The following is a 15,837-nucleotide window of genomic DNA, read 5'->3' as shown; positions in this document are numbered from 1 at the left end:
TGGCAAACACCTTCCTATTAACATTACCCATTTTACCCCAATAACTAAAGAAATTAGCACTTGCAGGTCAAAAACTTTATTCAAGAGATGCAAAAATAACATTGATACAGTGACTGTCAAAAATTACAGCACTGATCATATTGTGACATCTTGGTTCAAAACAGCACACTTAGAAATATTCAACGTTCTTTACTTCAACTGAATGAAACTGAAAATACCATTTCACATGACCCAGATGGAATATTTAGACTGTATAACCGTTCACGCTACATCTCTTCACTAGTAAAAGAAAGAAAAAATACAAACAGAAATTGGAAAATGCTGCCAAACAGACAAACAGAGAACTTGTACAGAGCAAAAGGAAAAACAAACAACAACAAAAAACACGGCCCTGTCCTCATGGCAGAGTATATAAAAATGAACCCTGCGATCTGTTCCTGGAATTGAGCTTCAAAAATGCAGCCGAACAAGTGTGAGATTTAAATGTCCTCTCACCTAGAGCTAATCACCTCACATGCATAACAGTGAGCTTTCCTTGCAGGAGCAGTTTTGTCTTAGTTGTGAGCTTTTCTTGAGAGCTGAGTTGCATCCAACTCCATTACCACCCTTTGCTACATTTTTGAGGTGATTCAGAGTTGTGATGGGTAACTCATATTGAAGGAATAAAAAAGGTCCAAACAGCATGGCTACTGCAAAGGTCACGTTATCCAGATCTTGAAGAACTACTATACCCTCGATGATGATGCCAACATCAGAAAAGTCATTGCCTGGCGCATCTCTGGAGATAGATGTTCATTGTGGTTTTCTCAATCTGTGCAGTGGCCTCAGTCAAGTCCTGGTTAAACACAAAACATTTCTATAAGATTCCTTTTTAAACTCATCTCTTTTGAATCTACCAGTTCTAATGTTAGAGTAATTTAAACCAATGCAAGCAACATAGTAAATAGCTATAGCCAAAGAGTGGCCTGCCATGCTGCCATTCATGGTCTAACAGAGTTTCTAAGAGAGAGTGAAAAACATAATAATTTCAAATGCTTTACATTAGTTTTTGTTAGAAAGACACCGGCCCATCAGAAATCCAGGTTATGTCACTCAGGTTAGCTGTTGGTCAGTTGGTAGTTTTTTTCAAACAAAAGCTAACGTAAATATTGGTGGGATTTTCCTTTGTTCACTAGAATGACAAATTTAAAGTTTTTTCACACTGACCCCTAATACAGGGGTGGGGGTGGGGCCTCAAGGGCCGGTGGCCGAGTTCACTACCAGGCCTCATGTGAACTACAAATTATTATGGAGGACTACTGGTCCTAACCAGTCCAATGAGGATCAAGTGGATAACTAAATGCATTTTTAAATTTAAATTTTAAATCACCTTGAGCTCCTGCACCAAGATGTTGCAATTGTCTTTCACACAGATGTGGAGCACTTTGATGAGGGACTCCGAGCATTAATGTCATCCTTGAGTATTATAACAAAGAAAACAGAGATTTGTGAACTTTTCAGTAGCACAGAAGAAAATGATCCCAGACAAAAACTCTTGACTTTTTAAACCAGTCAACATGCAACACCAGCATCTACAAAGCGATATCAAAAGTTCCAGTTTGACATCAACTTTATGGATATATAGTTTCCAGAACATATATATATATTTTTAAAAATACATTTTTCTCAGTGGGCCAGTAAATGCATGATGAAAATTATGGCATCCTTTTAGTGGAATCAGTACTCACAGGTAATAGTTTACTGTTTCAATGGATGCAGCATAAAAATCTTTTACTGACCTAATGCAATACATATACACTTTGTAGTTAAAGAATTTTAAAGTTCTTACTGTCATCATGGCAGCTACATCCTTTAGCTTTGTGCCCTGTTCCCCCGATCACTTTGCAAACACTTTCAGCAGACTGTCAGAGAGAAACTCAGCTCTGTCAGAAACCTTGACTGTAAAGGCATGGTTGGGATGCACTGGAATGCTGCATTTTATCTGAAATGACATAAAATTATTTTGAAATAACAGCAGGCACTGTGCTTGGTTAATCAGTAATGTTTTGTTGAATAAAACCTGTGTTTCCAGATCTTATGGGATTAAAAAAATCCAAAGATGTTTGTTTCTGATTTGCAACCCAACAACCCACAAGTTACAACCTCATTTTAGTTCAAGTGTGCATTAATGTGAGTCCAGTAATCACCTTTCTGACAACACATACAGGTATAAGTTAAACCTATGGCAGATTTTGGATTTCTCAGTTGTATTAATAGGGTGGTCTGTTTGAGTATGCATGCACCTAATAATTACAAATAAATCTATGATAATCAAGTTACAGAAACCTTAAGCGAAAATAGAATATACTTTCTCACCATAACACCTTGAACCCACAATCCATCAGCTGACTCCTGGTGAAATGCAGAATAGAGGTCATCTCTCAATGTGCAGCAAAAAAAAAAGAAAAAAGAAACAAAAACAAAAGGACAGCAAGTGAGGGCAGGAGGGGTAGGGATGTAAGCTAGCATAATGCCGCTGATGATATTAGCTTAAGCTGTTTCAATGTCCAAAATCTCACTAACACCACGGTGCAGTAAATACATAATGTAACTGAAGAGTCAGTTGGCAAATCTATTCACACAGAAAACCAAATTATGTTATGAGTGCCTCATAATTAGGTTTAATGTGATATTACGCCTCTTGTGCCAAAGACAAATTCAAATGAAAAAGCGCCAATTCTTTGACAACAGATAAAACAGCAAATAAGCTAACGGCTCTTTTTTAGCATGTTACATGGCGACACTCTAGACGTTTAACTACATTTGGCTGAAATATGGTAAATATTAATTCAAAAAATCAAGACATACCAAAAAACGTAGAGTTGGCTGCTCGACTTGACTGAGATGGATGCCTTTTTTAAACCACGATCCAAAGCCCGCGAGATGAAATCACGCGTGGGTTCACGAGATTTAACGTTGCTATCTTATTCTCTTACTTCACCTGAACATGATATGAACAATTTAATACACCCTTTCTGCATATCATCTAGTTTTTACACTATATAGTTACATTTAACTTTAAAACATGAGGCAATTGTGTTAAATACATGCAAGATGCTTACATAAATCCAGGAGATGGCCAGTCCCTTTTTTTCAGTGTGAGCATCACTACTGCTACACAAAGCAACAATAAGTTACACTCAGCAGTTTATTTCTTACATTGTGCTAATATTGCGTTGGACTACCTTTTGTCTTCAGAGCTGCCTTAATTCCTAACGGCAGAGACTGATAAAGGTCCTGGAAACATTTGCCAACAGGGTTTGTTCTGTATTGACATGACAGCGCCATGCAACTGCTGCAGATTTGCATGTGCATCATCTGTTAAAGCACATCCCAGTGGTGCTATATTGGATTGAGATCTGATGACTGTGGAGGAAAGTTGTGCACTGTGAACTCACTGTCATGTTCAAGAAACCACTGATATAAGGCTCTTTATCCTGCTGGAAGAAGCCAGAGAAGATATGAACAATGTGGTCATAAGACAGTGGATATGGTCACCAACAATACTCAGGTACATGATGCTCCATTGGTACACAAAGTGTGCCAAGAAAATATTCCTCCCACCATTACACCACCTGGATGCTTTTATGTTGTTTACTCCAAATTCTGACCATACTATTTGAATATCACAGCAGTAAGAGACTCATCAAACCAGGCAGTGTTTTTTCAGTTGACTAATTTAGGTGAGTGCACGCAAACTGTAGCCTCAGTGTCATTTTCTTAGCTATTAGGATTGGTGCCCAGCGTGGTCTTCTACTGCTGTATCCCGCTTCTCTCTGGGGAGCACTGGCAACCCCCTAAAATTTCCTGTCCCCCCAGTGCCTCCCCTGACAAGACTGTCCTATGTTGGTAATACTTGTATTAAACACGAGCACAAGAGAGGAAGACACCCTACAATGAGTTGAAACATGAACTTGTTAACTTAAACAGGTTATTATGGATTTCAGAATCTTATTTGGTTTTCATATGAACCCACTTGCAGCGATATCAACTTTAATAGCAGGAAATTAACCAGGCACACAATTCTTTTCTTCTTATTATGTTTTTAAAAAGGAAAAAAAGATCAGCGACAGCTTCAGCTCTCCTCTCTTTGGTTTAAGCATCTAATGGGCTTACTGTATTTGCCTGAAACCGCCAAAGCTAATTTTGCATCTTGAAGGATTCAAAATCTACTTAACTGACATCCTACCTCACTTTATTTTCTCTTTATTCTACTCACACAATGCACTAGAGGGAACTAGAATCCTGCACTCAGAGCACAGAGAAGATGCACACATCTAGTTCCCTCTGACACTCACTGAATTATACCATGTGAACAGGCATTTACCAGTAATGGCATAAATATGTTTCCTACTAAAGCGTTTTCTTACCAGAAAGAGTAGTTAACATCTCTTGGTGTCATCAGAAAACTGACTGATCCTTTCATTTACCAGAGACTGTTCAAACTGGCCATTCGCTGCCACTTACTACCTAAAACAGCTTTACTAACTGCTGTATGTGCACTGCTTACACTCACATAGGCCATCCAAAGAGCCTTTGGCATGCTGTGGAGTCTGTGTTCAGAAATTTATATTAAATTTGTGTGATTGATTTCTCTATGTAAAGGACTAAGAACCCCAGTTTTTATCGCCTTATCTCTAGGGACTGACACATTTGATCACAACAGTCTAGACTTTTATGGCACAATGTTGTGAACAACTTCAGTCAAATGAGGTCCGTCTTAAAAAAAGACTCCTCCTACTGCTTCAGTACAATGTCTTATGTAAACTACTTCAGCATAAAGACTCATCAAGTTCCTGTTTTGCAGCACATGCTCTCTTAGCTGTGCAGTTGGAGGGTCTATTTTTGAAAAGCACCAACACAGGAGGATGTGGTCTCTGTATTGTTTCCCTTCGTTGGCGTTTCTCAGTTGTGGTACATCTGGGATGATCTAGGACACAGATTACAGTGCTCACTGGTAAGATTTATCTCGCTTTGCTGGTTGTCTCTAATTTTATGTGCATTAAAAACATTTAAGCATCAACTTGCATGTGCATCTCTGCTCATATCAGGCTGTCTGTAGCGCACATCTGATACCTCGTTTTAGAACGAGCATCTATCACCCAGTGTATCAGAGACCTAACTGCAAACTTTAATTCAACCTCTGCAGATTTCCTGTTCCTCTTCTTTTGTTGAAAGCTGATGTTGATGTAACCGGGCTTTCACGCCATAAAAATACATTTGATTGGCTTAAAGTGCAGCAATCCTATTGTGTCAAGTTCCCATCAAATAATCTTGTTGTTGTTTTTTTGCATTGTGGCACGTCAGGCCTGAACAATATAGCCTGAAAGCATACAATGGATTAACACCTGCTTCCTCAGTGGACAATTGATGGACTTGCTCGCTGCTACGGGATATACCAGGTAGCTGCTGCAAACAAATACTTCCAGCATATCCTTGTTGGTCATGTGCTATGCGCAGATGTAGTTATTTCGTGCCCTGCAGCTTTAGATTTGAAGCTTGAACTACAACTACGAAGCCACAGCGTGACTAAAAGTCATTGTCTGTGTCAGTGACTTGTTTCATGTTCCTCTTTAATTCCTGTTTTTCTGTATCCTCTGTTACGGTCGTTCCCAAGTAGAGGATGTGTGTCTCTGTGTTTGTGTGTGTCTTCATGTACGCAAACACATTACACAAAGTTTGAAATCATTACCTATAAGAAATACTGTAGGCAGCTGAAAGTAAGGGATATGTGGCTGAAACATCTCATTCGACTGGTGATGTTGGTGAAAGGTTAGCTGAGTTCATCTGACCATGGCAGCACGCCCCTTAAAAAATAAAAGTTTGGCGTCACCACTATGTTGCAATACTGTGAACGCTCTGCATGTCTACCCATGTCTAAAGAGAGTAGTTCCATTTTTCTTTTAAAGTTTCAGCGGGACTCTTTATGCACATTTCAAGCTACATATTTTTGGTTGTTGCTGAACTCTTTGGATAATTCTACATATTTTACACTGGGCCTGCTGTCTAAAACAAACTGTTGTTACTCTTCTTCCCCTTCCTTTAAGCTAACTGTCATCTCATTGACTGCCTCTGGTAAACAAGTTTGGACAGCAGGTGGGCGGGGCTGTTGCGCCTGAGATAACCATATAAGGGATATCCACTCTCAGTGACATCATATGAAGCCAAGACAAGAAAAAAGGTGCTGGGAAACACATGTTTGGAGCAGTCTGAAGCCTTGAAACGTTTTGCTCACATTATTTCATTAGGCATGCTTAATATGAACATCCACAATATATATATATATAGATATATGACACAAGAGGTTCCCTTTAATTTACACTGTGTGCCTCAGAGAGGCCTTTCCCTGTTTTGATTGGTTGAGATTAGCCCATTTTTCCAGTTACAGCTTCCTTAGAAAAAGTACCAGGGGAAATATTCCTTCTCATGTCAAAGGGTGTGATCTGAGTTTAAGTAAATACTGCAGCAAACCATGTCTCAGGGGAATCTGCTCATGCTGCTACCTACTTCACTGTGCGCTTTTTATTGCAGCTAAATGTGTGAACGCCCAAACCACAGGTGCATGTAAGTGAATACCAGCGATTCTTTTTTCTCGTGCGACCATTTTTACTTCAAAGTCACACGTTTGCTTGATTTAGGACTAAAGAGGCTCAAATAGGAAGTTGTCCTTTTGTAAGTAACTTCCAACTTGCTTGTGAGTCACATGAATGTGGTGTCACCAGCTGATTTTAAGAATGAAAAAGTAGAAGTTGTTGAGCTGTTTTCCACCAGCTCATCTCCGGTCCACTCCCTCAGTCTGTGACTCACTGGCATTACTAGGAAGTGCCAGTCTGCTGTGTTTTTTTTTACCCTGCTGTGGACGCTGGTTGGACACTTGCTGTTTGCTTGTGAGAGCAAGTGTTGGTCTGGAAAGGGATAAACAATGATTGTAAAGTGTGGCCAGCACCATCAGTGGGAAGACTGAGTGACTGAAGAGACCAGAGACCAAAAGAGACCAAAGCATCAAAGGGAGTAATTTAGCTTTTTTTCTATTTGTCTGCCTCAGTAGAAGACGATGCAGACGCTGGATCAGAGCTCGTGCACCGAGGATCGAATCCAGCATGTCCTCGAGCGCTGCCTCAGTCACCTGGGTGTCGACACTCCTGACACACAGCTCTGGAAAGGTAGGATTCAAAAGCAAAGCTGCTTTTAATGGTAACACTCCAGAAAATGATATCATCAGCCTAACAAAGCACTATGAGGGGCGGGGGAAGACATGTTAAAACTACTGGTGGAAAAACTGTACAATTATTTAAAATATTTTTATTTAAAATATTATTTAAAATAGCCTTTTAAATAGTCTTTTCCAAATAATAATGTGATAAGACTTATACCCTTAATGAACTGGGAGCTGTCAGAGAAAATGGGAATTGAAAGTGGTGACACACAGAATGAGCAAGTATCCGGTTATGCAAGATCCTTTTTTAAAATTTCTAACTAAAAACCCTTCATTGAAAAACAGGCAGCAAGTGAAAGTGGCGTCATTGTTTTCAAGCATCTTTCTAACTATAAGCCGAGTACCTGAACAATCTGTTTACTGGTTGCCATCAGACTGAAACCTAAAAGGAGAAATACGCAGCTCAGTTCAGGTTTTTTAAAATTACTCTCTGCCCTGACTAGCCGGACTGTGCATCAATCGCTGGTCTTTGGAGGAACTTGTCAAGAGAGATCCCCACAACTTCCTCATCCTTCTACAGCAAATACTGAGGAAAACAAAGGAGGTGAAAAGCCGAAACACCAACATCAATTTCTGTGCTGTTTATTGCTATAGGAGGAAAGGCAGTGGTTTCAATTCAAGTTTTTTCTTCCTCTACAGGTGCTGGAGCAGTGTCAGTATGAGCTGGTGGTGCCGCTCTCGCTCTTGTTCTCTTCCACCCTCCTGAGAGTGAGTTATTATTTACTGATCAGGACAGAAATGAGAAGGAATCCTCCCATTATCAGCTGCACAGTAAAAACATTTGTGGAACTTACATTAACACTTACTCACTCTTGCAGGCTCCTTACTTGCCAGCAAACAGTGGCGTGCTGCAGGACGCCAACCTGTTGTTCCATGGTTTCCTGTCCTGGCCCGAGCCCTGCAGTTCTGCTGCTAAACGTCTGCTTAATGTCATCCAGCAGGAGCTCCGAGCACCAGGTTGAAATGAAACTAATATGCACAGCAGTGAAATATGAAAGACATAACAATAGATACCACCAGTAGTTACTACTAGCTAAGTGTTTATTCAATAATAGTGAGCGTCATTGGCAGCAAAGCCAGTTTAATGGAAACAAAAAGAAGAAGGTTGTATCCTTTAATCAGAGAAGGAGGAAGCCAACTGAGTTCAGAACAAAGCAGCTAACAGATAGTTTAGAGTTAACTCAAAACTACTTATCAGTTTAATGTTAATCAGACTTGGTTAATCAGGTAATCAGACTTGACCAAACAATCCTAAATGGTGGTTAATTCTGTTGGTAAATGTGGAAACTTCCACCAGTAGAATTAAGTGGCACCTAATATGAATCCACTTAGTGACTGACTGCTGTTGACACTTGTTATTTATTTAGTAAAATCAGTTTATAGTTTTGTGGTACTACTTTCTGTGTAAAGTAGAGAACACCAAGTGTGGTGTATGTGCGCATTGATATGCCTGTGCCTTTCCTCAAAATGGTTATTAAAGTAAGCTACTTCCTGGCTGTAGCTCGGGAGGTAGAGCAGGTCACCTACTGCTCGGAAGGTTGGAGGTTCGATCCCAGGCTCTTCCAGTCTGCATGCCAAGTATCCTTGGGCAAGATACTAACCCCAAGTTGCTCTCCGATGCGTCTATCGGAGTATGAATGTGTGTGAGTGTAGTTAGAAAGCACTCAGTATAGAGGTTGTGAGAATGGGTGTGACTGGGTGAATGTGGCGTGTTGTATAGAGCGCTTTGAGTACTCCGGGAGAGTAGAAAAGTGCTGTATAAGAATCAGTCCATTTACCATTACAACCAAAAAGGCGTTGTTACTTTACCAGTTAAGTTATAAGAGAGAATATAACAACACTTAAGGTCTAATAGAGTTCATTTGGTGAAGTCGTGTTGACACATGAAAATATAGAAACCACTGGTTTGGTTAATAACCATGTGACCACATGGAGGCAGTGTTTCCCTGACAAAACCACCTCATGCATTCATACATGTAGATCCATGTATTTGACCTTTCTCCTATTTGTTTGCTGTAGGTCTTTCATTTCAAAGACTGGTAAGGACGGAGCAGGGTATTTCCCATGAGATTCACGGCTCTAAAACCATGTAAGTCCATGAAAAATGTAATGATTACAGAATGTGAGTGAAAATATTAAAAATAATATCTGTTAAATGAGCGAAACATTGCTGCTATTTCTGTGCACACTAAACTAAGTTATAAGAGAGAATATAACAACACTTAAGGTCTAATAGAGTTCATGTGTGTGTGTTTGTGCGTGTGTGTTTGTGGGCGTTAATGTATGCAGCACGGTACTGCTGGTGAGTCCAGATGACGATGTTCCTACAGAGGTGCAGTCTGTCTCCGAGCAGCTGAGTGCCTCCCAGCATTGCAGCAGAGACGTCACCATCACTCTGATCCTGCACAGCTTTCAGGCAGCTCTGGGCACCAAACATGACCTACAGGAGCTCCACAAAGCCCTGCAGGTGACTCCCCACTGACTGTTTTGGTAACACTTTCTAATGAGACTATACTTTTCAAAGGCACAGGGCTTCTCTAAAATAAGTACGATGTAATTACAATGTAACATGAGGGGGAAAAAAATTCTTCTGCACAATTACCAAGAAATTGCATATTACTTAAAATCAGTGATTTTACGGTATAATTATTTCTTTGCTTCCTGTGAAAATCTGACTTGCCTCCCCCTTATTCTAGCATACCCCACCTTTATTTGTAGGTAAATATTATTATATATTATATGTAATTTTACTGTTTTTCACAATTTTTTCCCCTTAAAGTTTTTTCTTTGTTTGTTTTTTTTTCTTAATGTTTAATGTTTCTTTCAGAGTAAGCAGCCTGAGGAGCTGGACCAGATTCTGCAGTCACTGACGGAAAGCATGGAGATGGCAGCCTCTGCAGCAGATCTTGGATCAGCGAGAGAGGGAATACTCCAAAGAATGGAGAGGCTCAAAGAAAGCCTTGCTATACCTGCTCGTGCCGATGAAGGCACAGACATGGGTAGGTCAGGGAATAACATGAAATAACATGAAAGCACTATATATGACAATGGCACTGTTCACTTTAATCTCAGTATTTCCTCTTCTCATCAGGAGCTGTTGACATTTTCACGCTGCCCTTCCCCAAATGCCACAAATGCCACTGGGAAAATGATAACTTTGGTAACAAGCTCAGTTTAAACAGATTTATGACTCAAGCTTCCTTTAACTGAGCTACAGGATAATCTGCTAACGCTAATCCTGCTCTTTGCATCACTGCAGATGTTCTGAAACACATTCTTGGAGCTCAGAATGACATGGATTTGTCAGACTGTTTCCTTAAAACCGGACTTGACGATGATGACAATAATGACACCAGCTTCGATGAGGAAGAAGAACTGGAAGGAAACAAAGATGATGCTGAGTTTCAAAGTCATCGCATCTCCACCGCGTCCTCGTCCTCCAGGGACTCTGGCTACTCTCTGTCTTCCAGCTGGTCTGTGCCGTCTGGCTCATCGGGTGTGGAATCGGGCGAGGAGACAACACAGGAGGACATAGAGGAAAGACCAGACAGCCAGCCCAAACCTAGAAAGAAACCCAAGAAGAAGTCTAGATCCCTCCTAGGCTTCTCCTTGCTTTTCAAGCCCCCTCGCAGTCCTAGGGTTTGCCGCCGTGTCCAGAGCATGGCCTACCACAAAGACTTTGAAAGAACTCAGACACACCTCAAACCCTCCAAAGTTCATCCCCTTCATGAGTCCCCTGCTCCCTTGGATCCTCTTTCCCCCCAAAAGCATTTGTGCGTCCGCAGGAGACCGATCCTGAGTTGCAACGAGGAGGATCTGGTAGAAGCACCTACCCTCGTCAAGGTGGTGGTGTTTGGAGGTGACAGAGAGGCTGGAAGGCTGGCCAGAGCCTACAGCGACCTGCATCAGAAAGAGAGCAAATGTCCCCAGCTCACCAAGGTGTGCAAGCTGCAGTTTTACTTTGTTCCCACCAAAAGACGAAGTGGAAGTCCAGGAGGAGGGCACACACCAACTGAGGAGCGGATAGGAGGTTTAACCAAAACCACTACCTCTGTGGTGAGAACATCTGCCACCTCTCAGTTAATCCTGTCTTTTATCTCCATATGTTCATAGATAGGATGGGACCACTTTTAAAGAATAATCCTTAAAACAACTTTTAATTTCATTGATCAGCTATGAGTAGTTTTTGTGCCTGGCTCCAAAAAAAAACCATTGTTCATAATAAATTCGCTTTCTCTCCAGGACTTACACGTCAAATATATAGACTGTACATTAAAGATGGATGTAGCCAGCACATTTATTTTAGTTTTGTTTTGATACCTTTATCTGAGCGTTTTGCCTGTTGTCAGCTTGCTGTTTGTTTGTTTGTTTGTTTTTACTCAACTTTACAAAACCAATTTGGTAACAACTTCATAGCAACACTTCAAATCATCATACAATCAGCTTCTCTCTAAATAGATTCATGTCAAAATTGATACTGCGTTGCGTTAAAAAAAACCTTCAACAAATGATATTTTGACATCATTGATGAAGGGAGGCGAGAAGTCACTTTCTCACAGATTTCTTAAAAGTCTGGAAGAAAGGAGTCGCCCCCTGCTGGTAATTAGAACAATTTCATCAGACTGTTCCTTTATGAGTGGTTGACACTATTTCTGAACATTACCCAAAGCACTGGCTGCTGAGTTAGCATTAATGTGATTTTGTAGACATTTTTTTAACAACCTGCCATTTCTGAAGTTTTCTCGTTATAAACTTAAAACTGATATATACACTCAATGGCCAGTTTATTAGGTGCACCTTGCTAGTACTGGGTTTACAGCTACTACTTTTAGAGATTTTGGTCCATATTGACTTGATAGCATCAAACAGTTGCTGCAGATTTGTCGGCTGCACAACACACCGGGTAGCATTAAGCACTGAGTACTGTAAAATAACAGCCATGTTTTTATGGATAATGAAATGTCATTAATATAATTGAACAGACAACCTTACTTTTCATACAGGACTCAAATGGCCTTGCAGTGGACGACTGTACAACCGATATAGCTCACATGCTGGGTATAATGGATCCCTGGTATGAGCGAAATGTCCTCAGTCTGCTCAGCTTGTCCTCTGACGTGCTCTCTCAGGTATATTTTACTCAGTCACCATCACCTCTCAGTGTTTCATACGGCACACAGTAGAAGTCTATAAAAGTCGCTGATGTTTTTCCAATCACTGTTCTTAAGTGATGAAGTTGAATTACAGGGAATAAAGAATCCAGTGTCCTTGTTTTAATTTTTCTTACTCAAACTAGCACTAAAAGTAAGCTAGGCCTCATTTTGGACTCATCCTTTGAGGTCTTATGTGAGGCACTTGCTATATGAAAGGAGCGATGAAATGGCTGGAGATCATAGTGATGATTATAGTAAATCTCTCAGTTTTTCCATGTGTGGAGGACTGTTTGGAGATCTGAAAACACCTCATGAGCTGAATCAGTTTTGTGGGGACTTGTCAGTGTTTCAGAAGTTCATCCTAAAAATAGCGACCTTTTCAGTTCTCCCTTTACCAGGGCCGAGATGGGCAAAACTATTTTAATGAGCATACTTAATTTATGTGCATGCTGCCAACATAACAACATAGTTTGTTTTGTTTTTTTAAATGACTCAGGCGGCCTCTAAGGATGACAGCGTCTCGCACAGCAACGGCGGTACGGAGCAGCTTCCCCTGCTGGCTGATTTGGTGCTTTATTACTGCAGACATGCAGACCAGCCTGTTCTGGTGCAGCTTTACCAGGTTGAGGTCAGAGCAGATTCATGCACACACACACACACGCAGACAGACACACACACGGGCATGCACAGGACACAATAACCATGAATACTTCCTTCCTCTGCACAGCTCACCCTGGTTGGAGGAGAGAGGAGAAGGGAAGTGTTTATTCAGTCTCTGGAGCTCGGACATACGGCTGGAACCAGAGCTGTGAAGGCCATGGGTGAGTCACACTCTGAAATCAGTCTGTGATGTCTGTAATCAGACAGCAGCGACACCATTCAGCCAAACACACACTTTTGCACATGTGTGTCTAATTTTGCCTTATGTTTGTTCTGAAGGTGCTGCCAGCAAAAGGTTTGGCATTGATGAGGAACGAGAGGCTGTCCCTCTAACACTAAGCCTTGCATACAACAAGGTATTGTTCCCACACACTCGTTTCCTGCAACACGAGCAATAAGATGATGTTTAAATTCACAGCCTGGCGTATTTCCTTAATCTGTGACTCGGCAACAGGTGGCAATCAGTGGGAGGAGCCAGTGGATCAATAAAGAAATCATGTGCACATCGATTAATCTTCACAAACAGTGGAGGACACCTCAGCAGCTCGGTGCGTGTGATTCCCACTTCTTCTTTTGCTTTTTTCTATGTCTTACCTTTGCTTTGTTGTAAGTTAAGCTATTCAAATATTGCCTGTGCAGATTCAGCAGAGAGCCTGCAGCTCACACTGACCGAAGTCCTGAAGAGGCAGTGCTCCAAGTCCAAAAAGGGCTACAAACAGGTGAGGGTGATATTAAATGTGATGATGTGCTCGCTCTCCCTTTGAAACAACCCCCCTTCCCTTCCTCACACTTCTTCTCCCTCCGGCAGCACATCTCAGTCTCAGAAGTGAAGGTGGACAAGATGCAGGTGAACGGGAGAGATCCCGGGACGACGTTTGCTGTGTGTTTGGATCAGGATGAGAAGAAGTTTATTCAAAGTGTCACCAGGTAAAAAACGAAGCATCACCTCTGAGTTTGGTGGCAGAAAGAATTCCTCCTGCATTTTAAAGCTTTGGAAAATAAATATACTCTGCTGCGTGACTTACATGAAAGAATAAATGCAACGTGTTAAAATTACACTGTTACAAGTAAAAGATATGGACAGATGTTGAGCTGCTGATCTGTCATATTTATAACTTGAAAAACATATCAGCTCAGTCTTTCATTTGCCTTCTTTCTTGGGACCCCTACACAAAGAAAACACTCTCACCAAACTTCAAAATACTTTGACTTCTAATAAGGTTTTGGAGCATAAATTGATAACAAAAAATAAATTTAGTAATTTTATCCAGACTTCCACAAAAACCTTAGATAAAAAGCCCAAAGCTGGTGGATTTATTGCAGTTTCTTTATGACCTTTCTTTTCTGTTAACAAAATATGAAAAAAATTCCCAAGACCCACTTTAAGCAATAGGACCAATTGGCTCATTTTTAAAGCATTTTCCAGATCTGCTTCTTCTTCTTCATAAAGAAGGACACCAGATGAGGTGCTGCACTTTTGTATTTGTGCATTACTGTTGCATTAACAACAAAAGCTTTAAGGTTTTGTGTGTCTTTTCACACTCTTTAGCCCCAATTATGAAGCACAATAAATCAACAGCACTTAATATACTTGATTTAAATATCAACTGAACAAAGCTGAACCAAAGTGTGCTGTATATGTTATGTTGTGTTGTTGTCAGTGCCTATATACTATTTATACGCTGTCCTTATGTATATGCTGTATATATAGTAATTAGTTCACTGTCCCTGATTTATTCCATAATTTATTCCAATGTCTTTGTACTCAGCACCATTGCTCAGCTACATACAGATATGCCACACATGCTGTTATTTTCTTTATGTAATCTGTTAAATGCATTGAGAGAAAAGGGATGGGGGGCAAATTTCTTTCTTGTGTCTCCTTTTTCTCCGAATGTGAATCACAACCTCAGCGTCTCAGAGTCTAATGCAGTGTTGCTCTGTCTCGCCCGCAGGTGTGAGGTGTCTCTGTGCTGTAAGCCGGGAAGCGGTTTGGACTGGAGGACCTACCAACCGCTGCTGGGCCAAGTCCAGCCTCTGCACCCATCCTACTGCTCTATGCTCTGCCTCCCCATCACCTCTTTCTCGTCCTCGTATCCATGACCGGTTCATTGCCGCACTGAAGAAGAAGAAAGCTGTGGGATTCTTTCTAATGCTGGGATGTTTGAGGGCAGGGACACTGTACAGCTGATGAAACATAAACAGACTGACAAAGAGTGACATTTTTTCATGTGTGCGCCACAATTGAGATTAAGGTGTGCCACCCTGTTGATAAGGAAGTGTACGCATCTTTTTCTTCTGACACACTGGCGCGCTCGCTGCATACTGAGGAATGTGGGTGTACTTGTCGGCGTGTTGTGGGATTTTACAGGTTCTTGTCTTACTGGCACTGTTTGTGTAGGGGGTGGGTTAAAATCTGCTGTGGGTAATTTGAAAACTGATTACTTGAGTACTAATGTGTACATTTTCAAGTCAATAATGTTGTGTAATAAACTAAGCTATTTATTCTCATGTGTTGTTGGTTTTCTAAACCTTCATGAGCATTTGCATTTCATTTTGTTTTTGTAGCTCATCCAACTGAAATAAAGACTACACTCATCTGTGTTTGGATAGTGACGTTTTGTTTCAGAATTTTATTTCCTCCAATAAGTTAATTACACCCTGCCGAGCATACTTAAGATAGTAATGTGATGATCATCATGGCATTATGTCGGTAACAGGAAGCAGCGGGGAATATTCAGGAGGGAACTGTGTTCATACTTAGTTGAA

At 40.8% G+C, this 15,837-nt stretch overlaps 1 protein-coding gene and 1 long non-coding RNA gene across 2 annotated transcripts; one reads left to right on the top strand and one right to left on the bottom strand.

The window, feature by feature from the left end:
* On the bottom strand, positions 1–3,004 carry LOC148102883 (uncharacterized). Its single transcript, XR_015718971.1, has 4 exons — positions 2,356–3,004; positions 1,829–1,981; positions 1,370–1,455; positions 1–835 (listed from the first exon to the last, which is right to left on the bottom strand). It is a non-coding gene; the product is annotated as an uncharacterized LOC148102883 (long non-coding RNA).
* Positions 3,005–4,929: 1,925 nt separating this feature from the next.
* On the top strand, positions 4,930–15,640 carry LOC102786678 (phosphoinositide 3-kinase regulatory subunit 5-like). The gene is made up of 18 exons (XM_006797896.3): positions 4,930–4,996; positions 7,088–7,202; positions 7,699–7,799; positions 7,895–7,963; positions 8,074–8,212; positions 9,275–9,344; positions 9,545–9,722; positions 10,083–10,254; positions 10,347–10,415; positions 10,515–11,311; positions 12,259–12,384; positions 12,905–13,036; positions 13,136–13,229; positions 13,348–13,424; positions 13,523–13,616; positions 13,708–13,787; positions 13,877–13,995; positions 15,024–15,640. Exons 2-18 carry the CDS (start codon positions 7,094–7,096, stop codon positions 15,169–15,171), a joined length of 2,574 nt encoding a protein of 857 aa, XP_006797959.2. The 5' UTR covers positions 4,930–4,996; positions 7,088–7,093; the 3' UTR covers positions 15,172–15,640.
* Positions 15,641–15,837: the final 197 nt, after the last annotated feature.

This window comes from Neolamprologus brichardi, chromosome 4 (assembly GCF_056152115.1).
Source record: "Neolamprologus brichardi isolate AB-2024 chromosome 4, ASM5615211v1, whole genome shotgun sequence".
Taxonomy (NCBI): Eukaryota; Metazoa; Chordata; class Actinopteri; order Cichliformes; family Cichlidae; genus Neolamprologus; species Neolamprologus brichardi.
The sequence above is the reverse complement of the archived record's forward strand: the minus strand, read 5'-3'. Positions and strand labels throughout refer to the sequence as shown.

Excerpts from the sequence above, each read along its gene's own strand:
- LOC102786678 (XM_006797896.3), top strand. The coding sequence starts at position 7,094 with ATGCAGACGCTGGATCAGAGCTCGTGCACCGAGGATCGAATCCAGCAT. Across the intron at positions 7,964-8,073 it reads TCTCTTCCACCCTCCTGAGA|GCTCCTTACTTGCCAGCAAA; the intron begins GTGAGTTATTAT and ends TCACTCTTGCAG. Across the intron at positions 9,345-9,544 it reads ATTCACGGCTCTAAAACCAT|CACGGTACTGCTGGTGAGTC; the intron begins GTAAGTCCATGA and ends TAATGTATGCAG.